A 17,493-nucleotide genomic window follows, 5' to 3' on the forward strand; every position below is an offset into this window, starting at 1 on the left:
GCGGAGCTGAGGGGGAACAAGTGTGTGTGTGTGTGTTTCTGTTTCTTGAAACGCACGCACTCGGGGAGTTTTGACCGAACTTGACGAGAAGGAATGAAAACACCTGTCGTGTCCACGCGGGGACGCGCGCTCACGAGGACGCGCTGCCCCACGCCGCCGCCCTGAACGCAGCACCGGGACGAGCACCGGGACGTCCGCGGCTTCTGGAGGCTTTTTTTTTTGTTGTAATTATGGGAACGTTTCCTCGTGCGACGCCAAATGAGTCCTAGACGCCGCGCCGCCGCCGCGCTCGCGCTCGTCGCCTTCGCGGTGTCTCCACTGCTGCTGGAGAGCACGACGCAATGTCACGTGAGTTTAATAACACTGATTAATATCTCAATGAGTGATTCATGAACATAGGGGTGTGTGGGGGAATCCAGACGCATATGTGAATGAACGCTTCACGGCTTCCTCTAATTTGTCTTTATCTTGGAGCTACTTCAGAGGATGGAGGAGGAAGGAGGAAGTGGGATCCCAAATGGCACGTTTGGTAAGTTGGGAGTCCCCGCAGTGCAGTGACTCCATGTGGAAGCATCTCCCCGTTGGGGCTGCACTGATTCTCCTCCTCGCCTCTCTGTGCAGAGGGGAACTGTCCCGTGAAGCTGACCTCCGGCCTGACCCCTGCGGCCTCCGGGGGGATCTACTCTGAATGCGTCACCGTGCGAGTCACGCTGAGGGCCGATGGTGGGGAGTGGAACCGCGTCGCAGAGTGGGAGTCCATTTAGTCCAGCACGTTCCTAAATCATCTCTAAAGCTGTCTTTCCCCCCCCCCCACACACACACACACACACACAGATTTCTACAAAGCCCTGAAGATCGAAGTTCTCCTCCTGGGCCTGACGAGTGAATTACAGATAATTAACCCCATCTTGAAGAAGAAGAAGAAGAAGAAGAAGAAACAGAGAAAACCAACAAAGGTTTGTTTTGCGCTCCCGCTGGTGTAAAACTCAGTAGATGAACAACAAAGGGTGGAGCACGGTGTCATCGATCTGTCGTCGCTCTGTCTTTCCTAGTGTGACAATGAGAGCAGGCTGGGCGTCACGTGTAACTGGGGACGCGGTGTCGCTCTGGTAAGATGAGTTTTTCTTTTCTCTGTTTTCGGCTTAAACGTGTTCTGCTATGAAGACAATGGCCGATGTTGATGATGGTGTATTTTATTTATTTTATTTATTTTATTTATTTTATTTATTTTATTTATTTTATTTATTTTATTTATTTTATTTATTTATTTTATTTATATTTATTTATTTTATTTATTTATTTAAAATGTATTTTATTTATTTAAAATGTATTTTATTTATTTAAAAAATATTTTATTTATTTATTTTGATTTATTTATTAATTTTTTTACAGTGGGAGCTGGTACATGATTGCGTCGAGGCCGAAGCGAACGCTGTCGTTTCTGCGTCCTTCAGCACGACGGAGAGAAGCTGCAGCGTCAGTTACAAAGTGCCAGGTGAGGAGTTCCCGGCCCCCGGGCCTCATGTTTCACCACGATTGACTGCGAAGGCCGCAGCATATGATTCACAGACTCTTTTTAATGATTATATCCTGTGTGTGTGTGTGTGTGTGTTCAGATCCCATCCCACACTTCAATCTCTCTGTGAACCAGTCGTCTAAATCCGTCTCCGTCACCGTGGAGCCCGGAGACGACAAAGTTCACGCCAGGTGGTGTTACCGGAAATATGCACCGGCGTGCACGGCAGAGGACCCGTCCCCTCCAATCACTGCAAGTGGCAGCGGGCACATTTATTGAGTGCTCCTTTTTTATTGGGACTCCTTCAAGAGAGTTTAAACATATTTGTATGTTGTTGTTGTTGTTGTTTTTTTCAGATTGATTCGTCCGTGTCCCGAGTCGCTCTTCTGAACATCCCGTACCTGCTGCCCTGTGTGTGTGTGCAGGTACTTTAAGCTCTGTGTATTATTTATATATATATATATATATATATATATATATATGAGATCGTAAAAACCTTTATTTTCCTTCACTGACAGGTGTACTATGACCGCACAGACTCCAAGCGCCATGTAAAGTGCCCGTTCCTGAACCAGAGCCTGTCAGGTGAGCGTGACGGGTGATTGAACATTTAAAAAAAAATTCTAACCCAACACACACACACACACACACACACACACAGTATTAATACTCACAGTATACATTTTTCTACTCAAAATACGGCTTGAAACCTAACATCGTGCAGCATGTCATCCTCCTTTCTGCAGACGGGTCAGATTACTGCCCACGTCTCACAATGTTGTGACCGGTTGAAGGGAACTCAACGTTGTATTTTTCAGAAACAATACAATTGGCAATAACAAACCCACGGGCCTCATTGTGTAACCATTTCCTTTTCGTTTCAGTTGAACACAGAAGGGCATTGTTTCCGTCAAAGTATTCAAATTACATTTGTTCACATTCGACTTTGCAGAACAGTTCAATAATATTCCTGGAAACAGGGCCTCTGCATCCTCGCTGAGGAGTTGAAGGTCTCGTACCGCGTGTCCCGTTAGCTTAGCACGAAGCTTCGTCTCTACTTCCCACGTAGCTGTGCTAACGGATAACCCCCAAAGTTCTGCACGTGAAACCCAAATTATCTGCTCGCAGCTTGGATAATATTTAGTACGTCCCAGAAATGTTATTATTTATTTATTCAAATTCGACTGCGTTCGCCCACGACGTTGTTCTCCTCGTGGACGCCGGTCCACAGTCAGTCCTCACCCGTGTCCACGTTGCCCTCCCCACAGACGTGGGAGACATCTGGCTCTCCTCTGAGGTCACTCTGCACGAGTCGAGCGTGACGTGGAGCTCCCCGTGCTCCGCCGGTGACCTGGAGCTCTCTGCCTCCCTCTGCTGGAGGCGACAGGAACACCTCTGCACGCCGGTCCTCAACTCCACCCTGCAGGAGATGGAAGATGGAGCAGACCTGGTAGGCTGTTTAAGGGTTAATTGGGTTAAAATAACTAAGCTGTGGGTGGCTTGGTTATTTTAAACCAAACGAAGAAGACTTATTCAAAGTTACGGATAAATACAATTTAAAAGTGACAGATTTGAGATTGGGAGCATTTCGATGGCCTCTAAACGGCTCTCAAGTCTAACAGTGAGGGGGAACCGGAGGGTCTGTAACCGCAATATGAGTGAGTTATCCAGTGTGGCACGCTCACGTGCACTAACATGCACTACAATAACACGCAGCCGGCCCGGATTCCCTGCTCGGGTAGACATTATTTTTAATAGCAAATGGTTGTTTTCTGCAATATCAACACTCTGAATGTTAAATACAGCTCATTTTAAAATAAGGTGGGTGCAACAAAAATGACAGGCAACCGGGAAGAAAATAAATTTTAATTAAAAAATTTTTTATAATTAGAAATTATACCAAAAATAAATAAAGGAGTCCTTTCACTTCAGGAAGATAACTCGTTGAGCCAGTAAAGAAGAAGTTCAGTTTACAAAAAGATTTGGTCTCTGAAATAATAATTAGATATAAGACTGATTAGACTTTGGATTGAAATGAATAAACGCCCCCCCCCCCCGTGTCTCTTCAACAGATGTACAACACGTCTGCGGTGGACAAACACCCTCAGATGTGTCTGCAGGTGAGAATCAGACAAAAGTGAACGAGTCCAGACGTTTCAGTTGCAGAATATCACATTTCTGTTTCCTTCTACACAGTTTTCTCTCCGAGGCGGCGACCATATCTCTTGCCCCTTCGATGCCGGTGAGTCAAACTGGATGCTCCTCAAAATGCGTCTCGTCCGTCTGTGTCCCATCTCTTGACTCCTCGTCCTTCACAGATATGTCCTCGTGGGATGTGGCCATCGGACCGGGCAGGAAGAGCGTGTACCTGTACCTCACCTCCCCTGTTCCTGCAACGTTCTCCGCTCAGCTGTGTGTCCTCGACGCGAGGGGATGCTCTCCCGTTGGGCCGGTCCACTCGGTGACGACGGTAAGCTAAAGTTTTGAGGAAAGCTAAAGATGGCGTACGTGATGTGCATTTCAGACTCCTTCTCATCCACTTTTACAGGGAAATAATTCTGCCGACACGACGATGAACGTTCCCCTTCGCCTGGTTGCAGAGGAGCCGTGTGTGCAGGTGAAGTGAACGCCTGAGAGGAACGTTGTTTCCTCACCTCCTCTCTCTCTCTCTCTCTCTCTCCTCTCACTCGTTCAATCTGCCCTCCCTGCAGGTGTGGCGGTCAAATCCCGTTCTTCACGGTCGACGAGTTCTCTGTCCGGACTGTGAGTCTACACACACACACACACACACACACGATCTGCACAAATCCTACAAAAAACTTAAACACACACTTCTCTGTTTTCCACAGACACGCACAACCGATGGGGCGTGTACGCCGTGGCGGCTTTGGTGTTCGTGGTTATTGTCGCACTGCTGGGGATTCTGACCCAGCGTCTCGCCAAGATCGGAGCTGCAGGTCGGTTCTGATCCGTTGGTTGTAAATCAATTTAATTCCACTATTTTTGCTGAATCCACAATCTTAAAGCTGCTACAAGGAAACTTTCATTTAGAGTTTGGCGGTCCCTGTGGACAGAAGTGGTAGTGTTTCTGATTAACCAGAGACCCAGTTTAGAGCATCTCTTATCTCATGGGAATGATTTAACTTATATAGATGCATTAGAATTAAATGTACACATTTTCAGGTTTCATAACCAGTGAGAAAGATCCTCACACAATTGAAATTCAGCCGACAAATAATAAGTACGCCTTTCCCCCCCCAACACCTCTAGGTTGGCTCTGCATCCAGGAGCCGGTGTTGCTGGTGTGCACGTCGGAGCGGTCGGCCCACATCTCCGCCGTGTGCTCGTTGGCCTCCATCCTGCAGGGAGAGCTCGGTGCCAAAGTGCACCTGGCTCTGTGGGCCCAGAGCTCTCAAACGCAGGCCGGGACCGGAGTAGCGGATCTGGGTCCGCTCCCTTGGCTGTACGGCCGGTGGGAAGCGGTGCGTGAGGCGCGGGGGAAAGCCCTCATCGTTTGGAGTCCCGACGCCACGAGGACCTACGTGAAGTGGAGGGAGGAGAGGGCGAGAATGGATCAGAACGAGGGGGAAGTGGAAGATCGCAGCGGAGCGGAGAAAACCAGAGTGGAGGTGGAAGAGGATTTGAAATTAAACGGAAGGAGACTGTGGAAATGCAAAAAGGAGAAAGCTGCGGGGCGTGTGAAATCCTGCGAGGAGAAAGACTGGAACATCCAGAGGGAGTCCTCCACGGTGATAGCGCCGGTGTTCACCGCTGCTCTGGCCTGCCTAGAGGGGGCGCTGCAGGAGGGCAAAGGTCAAGGAGTGGCCCTAGTCTACTTCCAGGGCCTTTGCCACAGAAGGGACATCCCAAAGACCTTCAGGGGGGTCCCGCGATACTGCTTACCCCAGGATTTCCGGGGTTTGATACAGGAGCTGGGAGGCATGAGAAGACTGACGGAAAGCGGTACCTTCCGGTGGCACTGCTGGCCCAGACTGCTGTCCAAAGCGCTGTCCGTGTGGCTCGCGCAGCGGCTGGCGAGCAGGCTGCAAACGCTGCTGCTGCCGCGGACGCAGTGGAAGAGGAAGACGCCGGGGCCGAGCGTCGCGTCATCGCCGGAAGCGACAGAGGAGCGCGAGCCGCTCCGCGGGGCGCCGCGGCGAGCGGAGGCCCTCTGATCTCCGGTTTCACGTGTCCGGTGGGGGGGGCAGACTTTTGTTCTGCTGGAAACACGACACGAACACATGAGACACGGGCAGCTGGCGTTCCACTGCGAGCCAGAACAACGTTTCATTACTGGACACCATCGTGTTTAAAAAAGAAATAAAAAAAATGGGAGAAGGCCGCCACTCGTTTTGCATGTTAAGAGTAGGGGTACACGCTCCTGCATTCAGCCCCTAGAAGAGGATCTTCATGGGGCTTTTTGTGACTGAAGCCAGAGGGAACACCTGTCTTTTCATCTGTATGTAAATCACATTACATCCCAGTCTTCTATTGTTTGAAAAAATCTAATGTTATGACTGTATACAGGAACACGTTTTTATAAACAGGGACGTTGAGCAAAAGCGGTTCCAAGATTCCTGATAGAGATAGAGAGATAGAGGCAACAGGTGGAAAGATTAATAAGCAACTGGCATTGAGGTGTGCGCCACCATTTGGCAGTTAAATCATGTGGTCTTGTGTCATAATATTGCCTTTTGCTATAGGAGACCTGTTATTCAATATGTGCACATATTACCTCTTAAAAACAAAGTATGAATGCCAAAAAGACAAAAAGTTCCACCCTTACAAGCATACTGCACATTTGATTGGCATTAAAACATTTTTTATGAAAGATAATATAATGGCTCCACGGTGGTGTAGTGGCTAGCACTGTCGCCTCACAGCAAGAGGGCCGCGGGTTCAATTCCCGGTCGGAGCGGTCCTTCTGTGTGGAGTTTGCATGTTCTCCCCGTGGCAGCGTGGGTTCTCTCCGGGCTCTCCGGCTTCCTCCCACAGTCCAAAGACATGCTGCAGGTTAATTGATCTCTAAATGTCCCATAGGTGTGAATGTGAGAGTGAATGGTTGTATGTCACTACATGTGCCCTCGATGGACTGGCGGCCTGTCCAGGGTGTCCCCTGCCTTCGCCCTATGTCAGCTGGGATAGGCTCCAGCGCCCCCGCGACCCTAATGAGGATAAGCGGTATTGAAAATGGATGGATGGATGGATAATATAATGCTTTATTTATTTATTTATATATATATATATATATATATATATATATATATATATATATATATATATATATAAAAAAATATATATATACATACACATAAAATATACATATATACATATATATATACACATGTGTATGTGTGTATATATATATATACATATGTATGTATGTATATATATATATATGTATATGTATATATATATTTATATTATGAAACAAAACAAAAACATTGAGTCTTTTTTTTAAATATATATAAAACTGGTTATGTTAATGAAATAATGTTTACGTGTTTTCTTAAACTCGTTCCTTGCGATCACAACTCCGATAAGACTCCAGACTTCTGAGCCGAGGAACCTGCTCGACGGGATTACTAAGAAAGTGATTCGTCATTCACGGTAGATTTAACCCCCGGGACCTCCCAGTAAGTACTCCCAGTACTCCCAGTACTCCCAGTACATGACACATCAAGTTCAGTAAGTAAAGACTTTAATCTCACGGCAGGAGAGGAACTCGTATGTTTACTTTGGCTGCAAAAAAATCCAAAAAACAAACAGAACTTAAGATGACGACTTAAAACATTTTTTCAGTATCAATGTAAATTGTCGGATCCCCGACAGTCGATTGGTCGGTTTAGTCACATGGGGAAATCAGGCCATAAAACAAAGCTGAGCTGTAGAGTTTTAAAGTTGGTCACCATGGAAACAACCAAATGAACTTAAGATCCACAGTGATTTTGCATTGTTTTATGGTTGCTATAAAAAGGAAAAGGAACCCACAGGTCTGGCGGATAAGAGAGAATATACATTTGAATCTCCGACAGTCGCCTCAACTGACGTATTCACCTGTATGGAGGTTAATAATTAAACTTCAGCACTCCAAAAAAACATTCAAACAAAAGCCTGTATTCATAACCCGGGTGCAAAGCTAGTTTAGAGCGGGGGCCCAAAATGTCACCACAACGCATAACGTGCTGATGCAGAGGAGCAAATAAAAATAAACAAAAGGACATTAATGGTCATAAATAATGTCGGTGTGACAAATTTCCCCAAAATATTCTCACACCAATGGGTCAAATTACGCAGCTTGGATAATATTTAGTACGTCCCAATTCATCGTGTGTCCAAATCGTAACCTTTTGGCATTTTGCTTTTATTACATTTACTGCACAATGCCCTTGAAAAGTGCATAGTGTTGAATTCAATCGGGACGTTTACTACTTCCTCATAGCGTGGCACTTTGAACTCTGACGCTCTCTTGCTCATATGTGTGCTGCACAAAGAATTATGCGTCCCAAAAGTATGACTCGCATACTGGAAAATGCAGTTTGGACTAAGTAGAACATCCTGGTATTTTCAATACTCCAGGAAATATTACAGCTGCGTTGCACATTGCATCATTTTTGCATTTACTTTTAGTGCATACTGCAACTTCCCTTACGAAATACATACGGTTGCATGCAACCGTGACATACACTCCGTCCTTATGACGTGGCTCCTCGGATTGGACCCTGTCACACGTGTGTGGGTCAGATTGTGTCTGCCCCAAGGCGCGTTGCCGACCGTCTCAACAACACACCTTCAACCCTCCGACAATAGGCACTCTCGGATCTGCCTCTGGCTCTGTTGTGATTCATTGAATCATCTTCAGTTCCTCATTCAGTGATGACAAACAAAAAACAAGTTTCATCCATCCCAAAATGAGCAGGTCGTCGACCTGCGACACGCCCCAACCACCGAGCTGCTGTCAATCATCGGGAACAGAATGCGCAGCGGCGTTCCGGTAAATTTGGTGTCGGGACGAGGTCGTGGCGACTGGTCCCTCCGAGGAAGCCCCGGACACGCCGCGTGCCGCTGGGTACATTCAGGCTGTTTAACGGGCTTCTTTATCCTCTGAGTGTCGGATGAGGGGAGTGTAACAGAGTCCACGGGTTTCCACGCGCGTGGAGAACGCTTGCGCTCTCTCTCTCTCCAAGAACATGGCTCTCGCGCTCCTCCGGGTGCCACGCGCTCCTCTCACGCTGCTGCGCTTCTGGCTGTTCGTGTCCGCGAGAGCTCTGGAGGTGACCGACGGCGACGCACCCGAGCTCGGCTGCAGCGAGGTAACCACGGCGGAGCGTCCTGGGTTGTGTCAGCTGTTTTTTTTGTGGACACTTTAGTAATTGATCGTAACACAAACTTCATGTTTCTGACCATCTGTCTCGTTATTAGTTCTGACGACCTCCGCCAATATGTTCCGCGTCATCAAAGAGTTCATAACCCAAGATGAGGCGTTTAAATGCCACATTATCTTTGGTTTTTATCTATATTATCAAAACCGGGATACAAGTTCCATCCAGCTTCTGAAACACGTTGTGGTGTATATGCAGATAACAACCCACAGATTATGTATCCATTATGCACCTTGAAGATACTTTATAATACTATTAATTATATATACTTTTTATATTATTATTATAATGTATCTAACAGCAAAAACACCATATTTAGATAATTTAATCAAATAATAAACAATTAGTTGTATAATGCAAGAAAAAAAAATCCAGTTATAGTTTTTTTTATAATTTACTTGATCTAGTTTTACTTTACTTAACTTGGGCTCTGCTAACTTAAACACCTTTTGTATTGTTGTCTATGAAAAATCTAGTCCAACAATACATGCAAAATAATACAAGTTAGTAAGAGAGAGAGATCAGAGTTTAATGTCCATTACTTATTTACTATGGTGCCTGACACCTTACTCCACCGCTCCATTTCCAAGGAGGTTTGTTGGTGCTTGAATTTTCTCCGAACTTTGTTTCAGAGATGAAAATCAACCAGAGAGAACTTCCATATGTGTGTAAAGTATATAGCATCAAATACACATAGAAAGTATAAAGTATAGCCTTAAACATTAACACAAGTAATAAACTTCAGTTGCCCTTTGTTTTGAATATGAAAGACATTCTATTTTTAGCTTCAGTTTCAGAGAGGCTGCATTGTGTGTGCTGGTTCTCTGTCACACATTAACTCTCAATGGGACACTTAGAACCGTGGTTCTGTTGCACCGAGACCAGTCGAAATGTCTGCGGGAGGGATTAGTGCAATTGTACTTGTGTACAGTAGCCTTATGTAGTGTAGACAGTATTATGACATGACAGGTGTCACTAAATATTGACATTTAATCGGCTGTAGTTTCCATTGGTTTTTTTGTGTAACACTTTAAATGAAAATGTTTCACAGTCCAGTGATAAAGGAACACCCTTAGAAATTAAGGTGCTAACTAGAACCATATAGAGTTCTTCGGCTTGTCCTCGTGGAAGATTTGGGGTTCTTGGTAGAACGTTTTATAAACGTCTCACCTGCAACCCGTTCAGGGGGTTCTACCAAGAACTGAACTTAAAGGGTCATGCTTGGAGACATCTGTCAAAAGTTCCACCCAGAACCCGTTTATGGTGTACTGGTTCCACCCAGAAGCGTCTAAGGATGCTAACAAGAACCCACCAAGGGGGTTCTACTTAGAAACCCTCTACTGGGAACCCTATTATATTTCAAGGGTTTCATCTAGAACCCAACCAGAGGGTTCTACCGGGAACCCTATTATATTTTAAGGGTTTCATCTAGAACCCAACCAGAGGGTTCTACCAGGAACCCTATTATATTTCAAGGGTTTCATCTAGAACGCAACCAGAGGGTTCTACCAGGAACCCTATTATATTTCAAGGGTTTCATCTAGAACGCAACCAGAGGGTTCTACCGGGAACCCTATTATATTTTAAGGGTTTCATCTAGAACCCAACCAGAGGTTTCTACCGGGAACCCTATTATATTTCAAGGGTTTCATCTAGAACCCAACCAGAGAGTTCTACCGGGAACCCTATTATATTTTAAGGGTTTCATCGAGAACCCAACCAGAGAGTTCTACCGGGAACCCTATTATATTTCAAGGGTTTCATCTAGAACCCAATCAGAGGGTTCTACCTGTAACCCTATTATATTTCAAGGGTTTCATCTAGAACCCAACCAGAGGGTTCTACTTGTAACCCTATTATTTTTGGGGTTCTGTGGGCTGGATTCTGGACTTTAGGCTTTCAACATCCCTGATGAACTCTTTCTTCCAAAAAAGGAAAGGGGTTTCTTTATGGGACCCTTTAGACTTCAGGGTTCATTAGAACAAATGGTTCTGGGTAGAACCTCCGACCTACCAGGCAGAAGCGTGCGGAACCCTTTTTTCTGTTGTTGTCGTTGTCGATTTTTCAATTCTCACCCACGACTTTTCTCTCTTCAGGGTTTGACCGCCTGCCGCGTGAGCGCAGGTAAACTAATTAAAGTGCCTTCATTTATCATCACGGTCGTGAAGCTTTGACAGTTTCTCTGAAGCGGAAACGCTCTCGTTTCCACAGCCGGCCGCTTCGCCGCCGCCCTGCCCGATCCCGACGACACGGCGAACGTGACGCGCGTGCAGCTGAAGGTGATCCTGCGCTGTTCGGCCTCTCAGGAATGTGAACCGTACCTGCGGATCCTGATCGCCGTCCAAGGTAGTCAGACAAGGGTCACATACCTAGAATTCTTTTCCTTGAGGCGTTTTCTCACAACAATGGACGTCCTTGTTTGCTTGAATTTGCCGTCTCATCGTTACACCTCTCGACTTGATGTTTCCTGCTTTGTTATTATAGTTGTTTGACTTAAACACACTCGCGTAGCTGACTATTTACTGGCTTATTATTGGTGCAGACGTGAATATTACAGGGGAGCTTTCTCAGGAGTCTGGTGACCACGGTGATGAGGACGAGTCGTTTGGCATGAATCCAACGTCGGATGGAAGTGGTCCCGTTGTGCTCCCTGAGCCGAGAGGTATAGAAGAGCCACACACACGTCAAGTCACACACACACACATTGTTTTTTTAATGGAGATTACTTTTTCCATTTCCCCTCTCTGTGTTACAGCTCAGGTGAAACTGTGTATCAGCTCCCCCGGCGCCTTTGAGTGTTGCAAGACGATCCAGTTTATATCGAACTACTCCGGTTTAGACCGAGCGTCTTCCCAACAGCCCACACACGAGGTACGGCCGACATGTGGCAGCTGTGAGGCCATTGCCTCTTGTTGTGGTGGTTTCTGTTGTTCATTGATGAACTAATCGCCCGGGGTGGAAAGTAACAATGTAGATCCACTCCAGAACTGTGCTTAAAGGTACAGCGTGCAGCCTTTAGGTGCATCTATCGGCAAATAAGGAATGACATATTATATTGTATGTATAAGTATGTTGTCTTGTTGTTTCTTGTCCTTTTTATATCTACATACTCGGGAGCTTCTCTTAATGGATCCGGCTGCCATGTTTTTTTTACAGTAGTGCAGAATGGACAAACCCGATACTGGCCACTAGAGGGTCATTCACATTGTCGTGTTTTTTTTCGCATCGGCCACCGTGAGTCTCAGTTGGTTTCAAACCTACAACCGCGTCGCTTGATGCCACCAGATCTTCTCAAACTACACTGTACCCTTCAAAATAAAATGTTTTTGTTACATGTCTCGTTACTGCAGAGGCCTACAGCCTCGTGGCTCTTGGCAAAAAAGTCGGTCGGGGCACTTTTCAGACGTCGGAGTTGTTTACAGTTCTCTAAAATTCCTAGGTGGCTTTATTTAAATCCCCGTTTTTCCATTTTGACACACTCAAAGCTAAGAGAGAAAAAGAAAACCACTGTTAGTCTCTCACTGCGTAGAAGTGCTCAAAGACTAGTTACCAAATGACCTGTTAGTGTGTTTGTTGTGAACCGAGTGATTTGAATACTTAAAGTTTACAACATATATTTATTTATTTCCTACAAATGCAGCTGCTGTTGACACAGAAAACAACGTTTGGCATTCCGGTTGTGGTCCTCGTCTACGCGCATTCACACGGAGCGGAAATCATCCAAAATATCACAATCCCATCATTAAAAGAAGGTGAGTTCAAATGCTGTAAGGATTTACCACCTCCACATTTAAATGGAGAACGATAATGTGAATGAATACACTGCACTTGATTTAAAGAAAAGTATCAATTGAATAATGTGATGAACTATCATTTGCAAAAGTAATTTATTTAATCACAAATTGAACGCCTCGATAAGAAACAGATGAGTCAGAATGGCCTCAGAGGGTTGTACACCTTTAAGAGGGGGTGTGACTTTGTGTAGGGGGCGTGGCTTGAAGTGGGTCTTGCAGGCTGCAGATTGATACTAAATATGTAAATAAAAATTGCTGACTACTATTTTTCTTACAGTTTGCTCCATGAACCTTAAGGGGACTGAAAAGATATGTGATGGTAAGAAGTGTTTAAAAAAAATCAGTTGTTTATGGACTAACACGTGCACCGATTTATCGGCCGGATATCGGTATCGATATTTGCAAATACGATGTTTGCGGATAGATAAAAAAAATTAAAATTGATAAAATGAGTTCTCGATTATACTTTGGTTTCTGTTTAATATTCCTGATCTATGAAGTCTATGTGTTGGGAAACACCTTTACATTTACTTATATTGAATTTATGTTTCTCAATACAAATATTGTTGTGTTGGGTTATGCAGTGAAACGTTCCTCTCATTGAGGAGGTAGATTTTGATGTGATAGATAGATAGATAGATATATACTTTATTAATCCCCAAGGGGAGATTTGTTGTCATAGTAGCACCCAACACTTTACAGACACCAAATGGAATAGACTAAATAAAATAAAATATAAGAACAGGGATGACAGATATATACAAAATATAAAATTATATATATATATATATATATATATATATATATATATATATATATATACACACACAATAGGATACAATAAAATATATATATATATACAATAGAATACAATAAGGAAATTCAATCAAATTAAATGTAAACAGAGTGTGCAAAATATGTAAAATATATATACACAATAGAATACGAATAACTGCAGTGTGTATCTAAGGACATTAATTTAAGTTCAAACAGAGTATGCAAAGTATGTGTAGTGTATATGAAGTGTACATTTTAAAGGTTGAGACATACGTGTGTATTATTTAATTTGTGCTCATATAAAGACAGTGTAAAGCTTTGCTGGATGATTTTAAAACATCAATTTTAGATAAAAATGTCACAACCACATCAGCTATCGGCCAAAATTTCCCAAATCGATGCGTCTCTACTCGCGTGTATTGTGTGCACGCTGAAGAGCACAAGGCAGTGCCAGCAAAGACAGCTTTAAATACCTGTAGAGCGATGCACTTCAATTATAAATCATGATGATTGATGTCTCAGCTCCCAGATTGCGAGTCGAGACGGATCACAAGAGAAATGTGGTGCTCCTCCGAATGGAAAACACCGAGTGCCGGGTGGTGTGGAATAGAACTGGAGAGGTTCTCGCGTGGGTCAGTCAATGCTAAACTGCTTCTATCAATCTAATCTGCGAGTATGAATTCAATATTTTCTGAGTTTACGCTGAAACGTTCTTTTTAACCCTTTGCAGCCCGAAGGCCAGAGGGAAATGGTCCTTCCGTCACACTTCATTGCACCGTGCCTGTGCTTCCAGGTAGCTGACACGTTAACCGTAACTACAAATGCATTTGATTTATTCTTTTTTCTACTTGGGAATTTTGTTTTTTAAGAAAAAAAAGTGTATTTCTTCAGGTATGGTGCGAGGGAAAGACGCTTCGAAGTGAATTCTGCCCTTTCGAAAATCATCAACAAGGTGAAGGACGTTCGTTGAGGTCAAACAATGGAGCAACCGGCACGGTAAATGATTTTCACGGCTCCTTTTTTTTTTTTACAGATGCACTGGAAATAATGCAGAGCAACGTGACGGTGACTGTGGAGGAGTCCCGGAGGAGGGAGGGCGGCGCGGGCCTGACCTGGAATGTGACCTCCCCCTGCAGACTGGAGGCCGAGGTGAGGCTGTGCAAGAAAGACCGTCCGGGAGGCCGCTGTGTAGAGGTGAGGGGCTCCAGACAGAGGCTGCACAACCAATCACACGCTGGCTGGAGCGCCACGCGCAGAGGATGGCAGGTAAAAACAACAACAACAACAACAACAACAACTTTAGCTTTCTTTGCATAGTTGACATACTTTGATTTGCATTTTTATTTTTATTTTATTATTATTTGACTGATTTCTCCACTACATTTATCTGACAGCTAAAGAATAAAACCACCCGACAGGCTGTAAATGAGTTCAACTTCATCTCAACCACATACAACATTAAAATACTGCTTACACATTCATGCATCAGTAACAATAATCCAGTAACGTTAGATATATTAACACTTAATTCACATTTTATCTGGCCAAAGACAACTTTTACTTCTCATGATTTGGGTACATTTGATTCAACAATGCGTCTGTACTTTTACTTAAGTAACTGACGAGTTGAGTATTTCTGCATTGTGACATTACTACTTTTAAAGTAAAGGATCTAAATACTTGATCCACATTTTTATTGTATGTATAATGATGAACGTTCACTTTCTTCTCGCTCATTATTAATCTATTTTTACTTTTCAGAAAACGGGGGAGTTCAATGTGTTGTCGCATCCGCTGCTTTGTGTTCAGGTCTTTGACTTTATTTCATATAATCTTATACATACAAATCAGGCCCCTTTTTTGATATCTTGATTGTGACCAGGAGAAGATGACCTCTAAAGGTTATTTAGAGGTCAGAGGGCTCTTTTTGGGGCAGAAGACAACTCTGTATTATTACAGATGTCTGTGTTCCTGCACACAATTATAAACATGTGTTTCACTGCTTCTACCTGCACTGAGGTGCTAACCATATCTCCTCCACTTTCTTTTTTAAAGATAAAGCTCCATGGGATGGAGTCATTTTTAGAGCCCCAGTGTCCATTTGCAAGTAAGTATGTTAATCATTGCCCAGACTCAGATTAGGTGTGTTTTAATGATTAACTATTATCAGCTATAACAAGCTACATTTGTTTTCATTAGAATGCGGCAGATAAGTTATGACGCATTAGACCGCTGCACTTTAATAATTAATACGTCTTTCCAGCATCTCGATGGAGATGGAGCCTCCCGATCCTCCTCGGACTAATACTGACGTGTTTGGCCATACTTGGAGCTTATTTAATACAAGGGCTCCTAAAAGGTCAGTTTTTCAATTATGTTGGTCATTAAATATTAATACCACCTTTTTTTTTCTTTTTTTTAGCAAAAATACATTGTTGTCTATTTCTGTTTTCCTTCAAGGGTACATGTGGAGATGGTTGAAAGAAGACGACGTTAGAGGTATGAGAACGCCTCTGTTTCACATTTAAATGTATACATTTGTAGAGATGTATGAATATAGATGTTCTTATGTTTTTTTAATCTGAAATTATCATTCATTAGCTGCGAGTGTGACACATTCTTCCCCGCAGGTATTCAAAAACAGATTTAGTAACTGTTGGACAGAGTTATCTTTTTTCTAGATTCAGATACGAGCGTAAAATATCGACCGTTCATCTGCGGCTTATTTTTGAAAACGTCAAACTCTCTGAAAGGTGTTCACCCTCCCTCTAATGTCAGGCGCGGTGGGCGGTGGTCATGTGGTGTTGCTGTACCCACCCGGTGACGACCCGGCTTTGCCAGAGCTGATAAGTCACCTGGGCTCGTCCCTCCAAGCCCTGGGCTTCAGCGTGTCTCTGGACCTGTGGAGCCAGACCGAGCTCGGCGCGCTGGGCCCGGTGCCTTGGCTCCACTCCCGACTGAACACACTGCAGAGGCAGGGGGGCAAAGTGGTCCTGGTCCTAACCCAGGCCGCCCGGATAAAGGCAGAAGAATGGGGAGCTCGGAGCTGGGATAGAAGCTCTCCCACGGAGGAAGAGGAGGAGGAGAAGGCAGGAAGAAGCTACACGGCCTCTTATCCCTGCGGCGATGTTTTCACCGCTTCATTGAGCTGTATCCTGGCGGACTATTTGCAGGGTCGCGCCGGCGAGCGGTTCATGTTGGCGCAGCTCGAATCGCTTCCCCCCTCCCCTCCCGGTGGTTTCCGGCCGCTGCCGGAACTTTTCCGCGGCCTTCACGTCTACAGCCTCCCCTCCCAGAGCCTGGCTTTTCTGACCGAGCTGGCCGGGGCTCGGCAAATGGCGACCGCATCGGCCCGACGGAAAAGAGCGGGGGGCCTCCGGATGGCGTCCCGGGCTCTGGCGCGCCGGGTGTCCGGGTTCACGGCGGGGACGACCGCCTCGCGCCTCGCGGGAGCGTCCCAGAGTTGTGTCGGGGCGGGAGTGGAAGATTCGGGGGAAACGGTGCCCTTGCGGCCCCGTCTCATCACGCCTCCCTCCAGCCCCGACTCCAACCACGAGGTCAGCGACATGGAATCGGTCTGACGGCAGAGGACGGCGCGAGAGAGCAGCCGGTAATGAGCTGAAGGGATTTCTCTGCGAGATGCTCACGTGGCACATTTTGCATTGGCTGATAAACATCTGGGGTCTTCATGTGTCGGCGGAAACGGGGAGCTTCAGTTTCAGCTCCAGAGAAATAAAAAGCTCACACACAATCAAGACTATACGGAAAATTGAAAAAGACTTTGAGGGGTTGAGACGAATCTCAATCAAGCAATGTGCTCCAAGTTATTGCTGTTGACATATTTACTAATATTTGTCATTCTGCATGCACATGTAGCGTGGTGCATATAGTGCATGTACATTTTATTGTAACTTTGCTGTGACTCAGTTTCAGTAAAATACAGTATATAAGCACCAGTGGAGATATGGGAAATGAGACACCCTGATAAGCTATTTGAAGCTTGAGAACGAGGTCCCAAAACACT

The 17,493-nt window shown here is 44.9% G+C and overlaps 2 protein-coding genes across 2 annotated transcripts; both read left to right on the top strand.

The window, feature by feature from the left end:
* The first annotated feature begins 175 nt into the window (after nt 1–175).
* Nucleotides 176–6,413, top strand: LOC117733937. Its single transcript, XM_034537893.1, has 17 exons — nt 176–348; nt 484–529; nt 622–723; nt 835–956; nt 1,053–1,109; nt 1,393–1,495; nt 1,617–1,768; nt 1,873–1,941; nt 2,035–2,101; nt 2,785–2,966; nt 3,589–3,636; nt 3,713–3,758; nt 3,835–3,986; nt 4,065–4,133; nt 4,228–4,279; nt 4,366–4,473; nt 4,787–6,413. The coding sequence occupies exons 1-17, from the start codon at nt 259–261 to the stop codon at nt 5,689–5,691; spliced, it is 2,370 nt and encodes a 789-aa protein (XP_034393784.1). The 5' UTR covers nt 176–258; the 3' UTR covers nt 5,692–6,413.
* Nucleotides 6,414–8,213: 1,800 nt separating this feature from the next.
* wu:fl23c11 lies at nt 8,214–17,231 on the top strand. The gene is made up of 16 exons (XM_034537898.1): nt 8,214–8,829; nt 10,995–11,022; nt 11,110–11,244; nt 11,441–11,560; nt 11,654–11,769; nt 12,539–12,650; nt 12,970–13,011; nt 13,992–14,101; nt 14,200–14,262; nt 14,361–14,421; nt 14,503–14,735; nt 15,231–15,278; nt 15,525–15,576; nt 15,733–15,828; nt 15,930–15,968; nt 16,248–17,231. Exons 1-16 carry the CDS (start codon nt 8,707–8,709, stop codon nt 17,048–17,050), a joined length of 2,181 nt encoding a protein of 726 aa, XP_034393789.1. The 5' UTR covers nt 8,214–8,706; the 3' UTR covers nt 17,051–17,231.
* Nucleotides 17,232–17,493: the final 262 nt, after the last annotated feature.

Source organism: Cyclopterus lumpus, chromosome 7 (genome assembly GCF_009769545.1).
Source record: "Cyclopterus lumpus isolate fCycLum1 chromosome 7, fCycLum1.pri, whole genome shotgun sequence".
NCBI lineage: Eukaryota > Metazoa > Chordata > Actinopteri > Perciformes > Cyclopteridae > Cyclopterus > Cyclopterus lumpus.

What these genes read in the sequence shown, in the direction of transcription:
- wu:fl23c11 (XM_034537898.1), top strand. Translation starts at nt 8,707, where the DNA reads ATGGCTCTCGCGCTCCTCCGGGTGCCACGCGCTCCTCTCACGCTGCTG. An exon ending in CTGGAGAGGTTCTCGCGTGG is followed by an intron (nt 14,102 to 14,199) that starts GTCAGTCAATGC and finishes AACCCTTTGCAG; the next exon opens with CCCGAAGGCCAGAGGGAAAT. An exon ending in ATCCGCTGCTTTGTGTTCAG is followed by an intron (nt 15,279 to 15,524) that starts GTCTTTGACTTT and finishes TCTTTTTTAAAG; the next exon opens with ATAAAGCTCCATGGGATGGA.
- LOC117733937 (XM_034537893.1), top strand. Translation starts at nt 259, where the DNA reads ATGAGTCCTAGACGCCGCGCCGCCGCCGCGCTCGCGCTCGTCGCCTTC. An exon ending in ACCCGTCCCCTCCAATCACT is followed by an intron (nt 1,769 to 1,872) that starts GCAAGTGGCAGC and finishes TGTTTTTTTCAG; the next exon opens with ATTGATTCGTCCGTGTCCCG. An exon ending in ACGAGTTCTCTGTCCGGACT is followed by an intron (nt 4,280 to 4,365) that starts GTGAGTCTACAC and finishes TGTTTTCCACAG; the next exon opens with ACACGCACAACCGATGGGGC.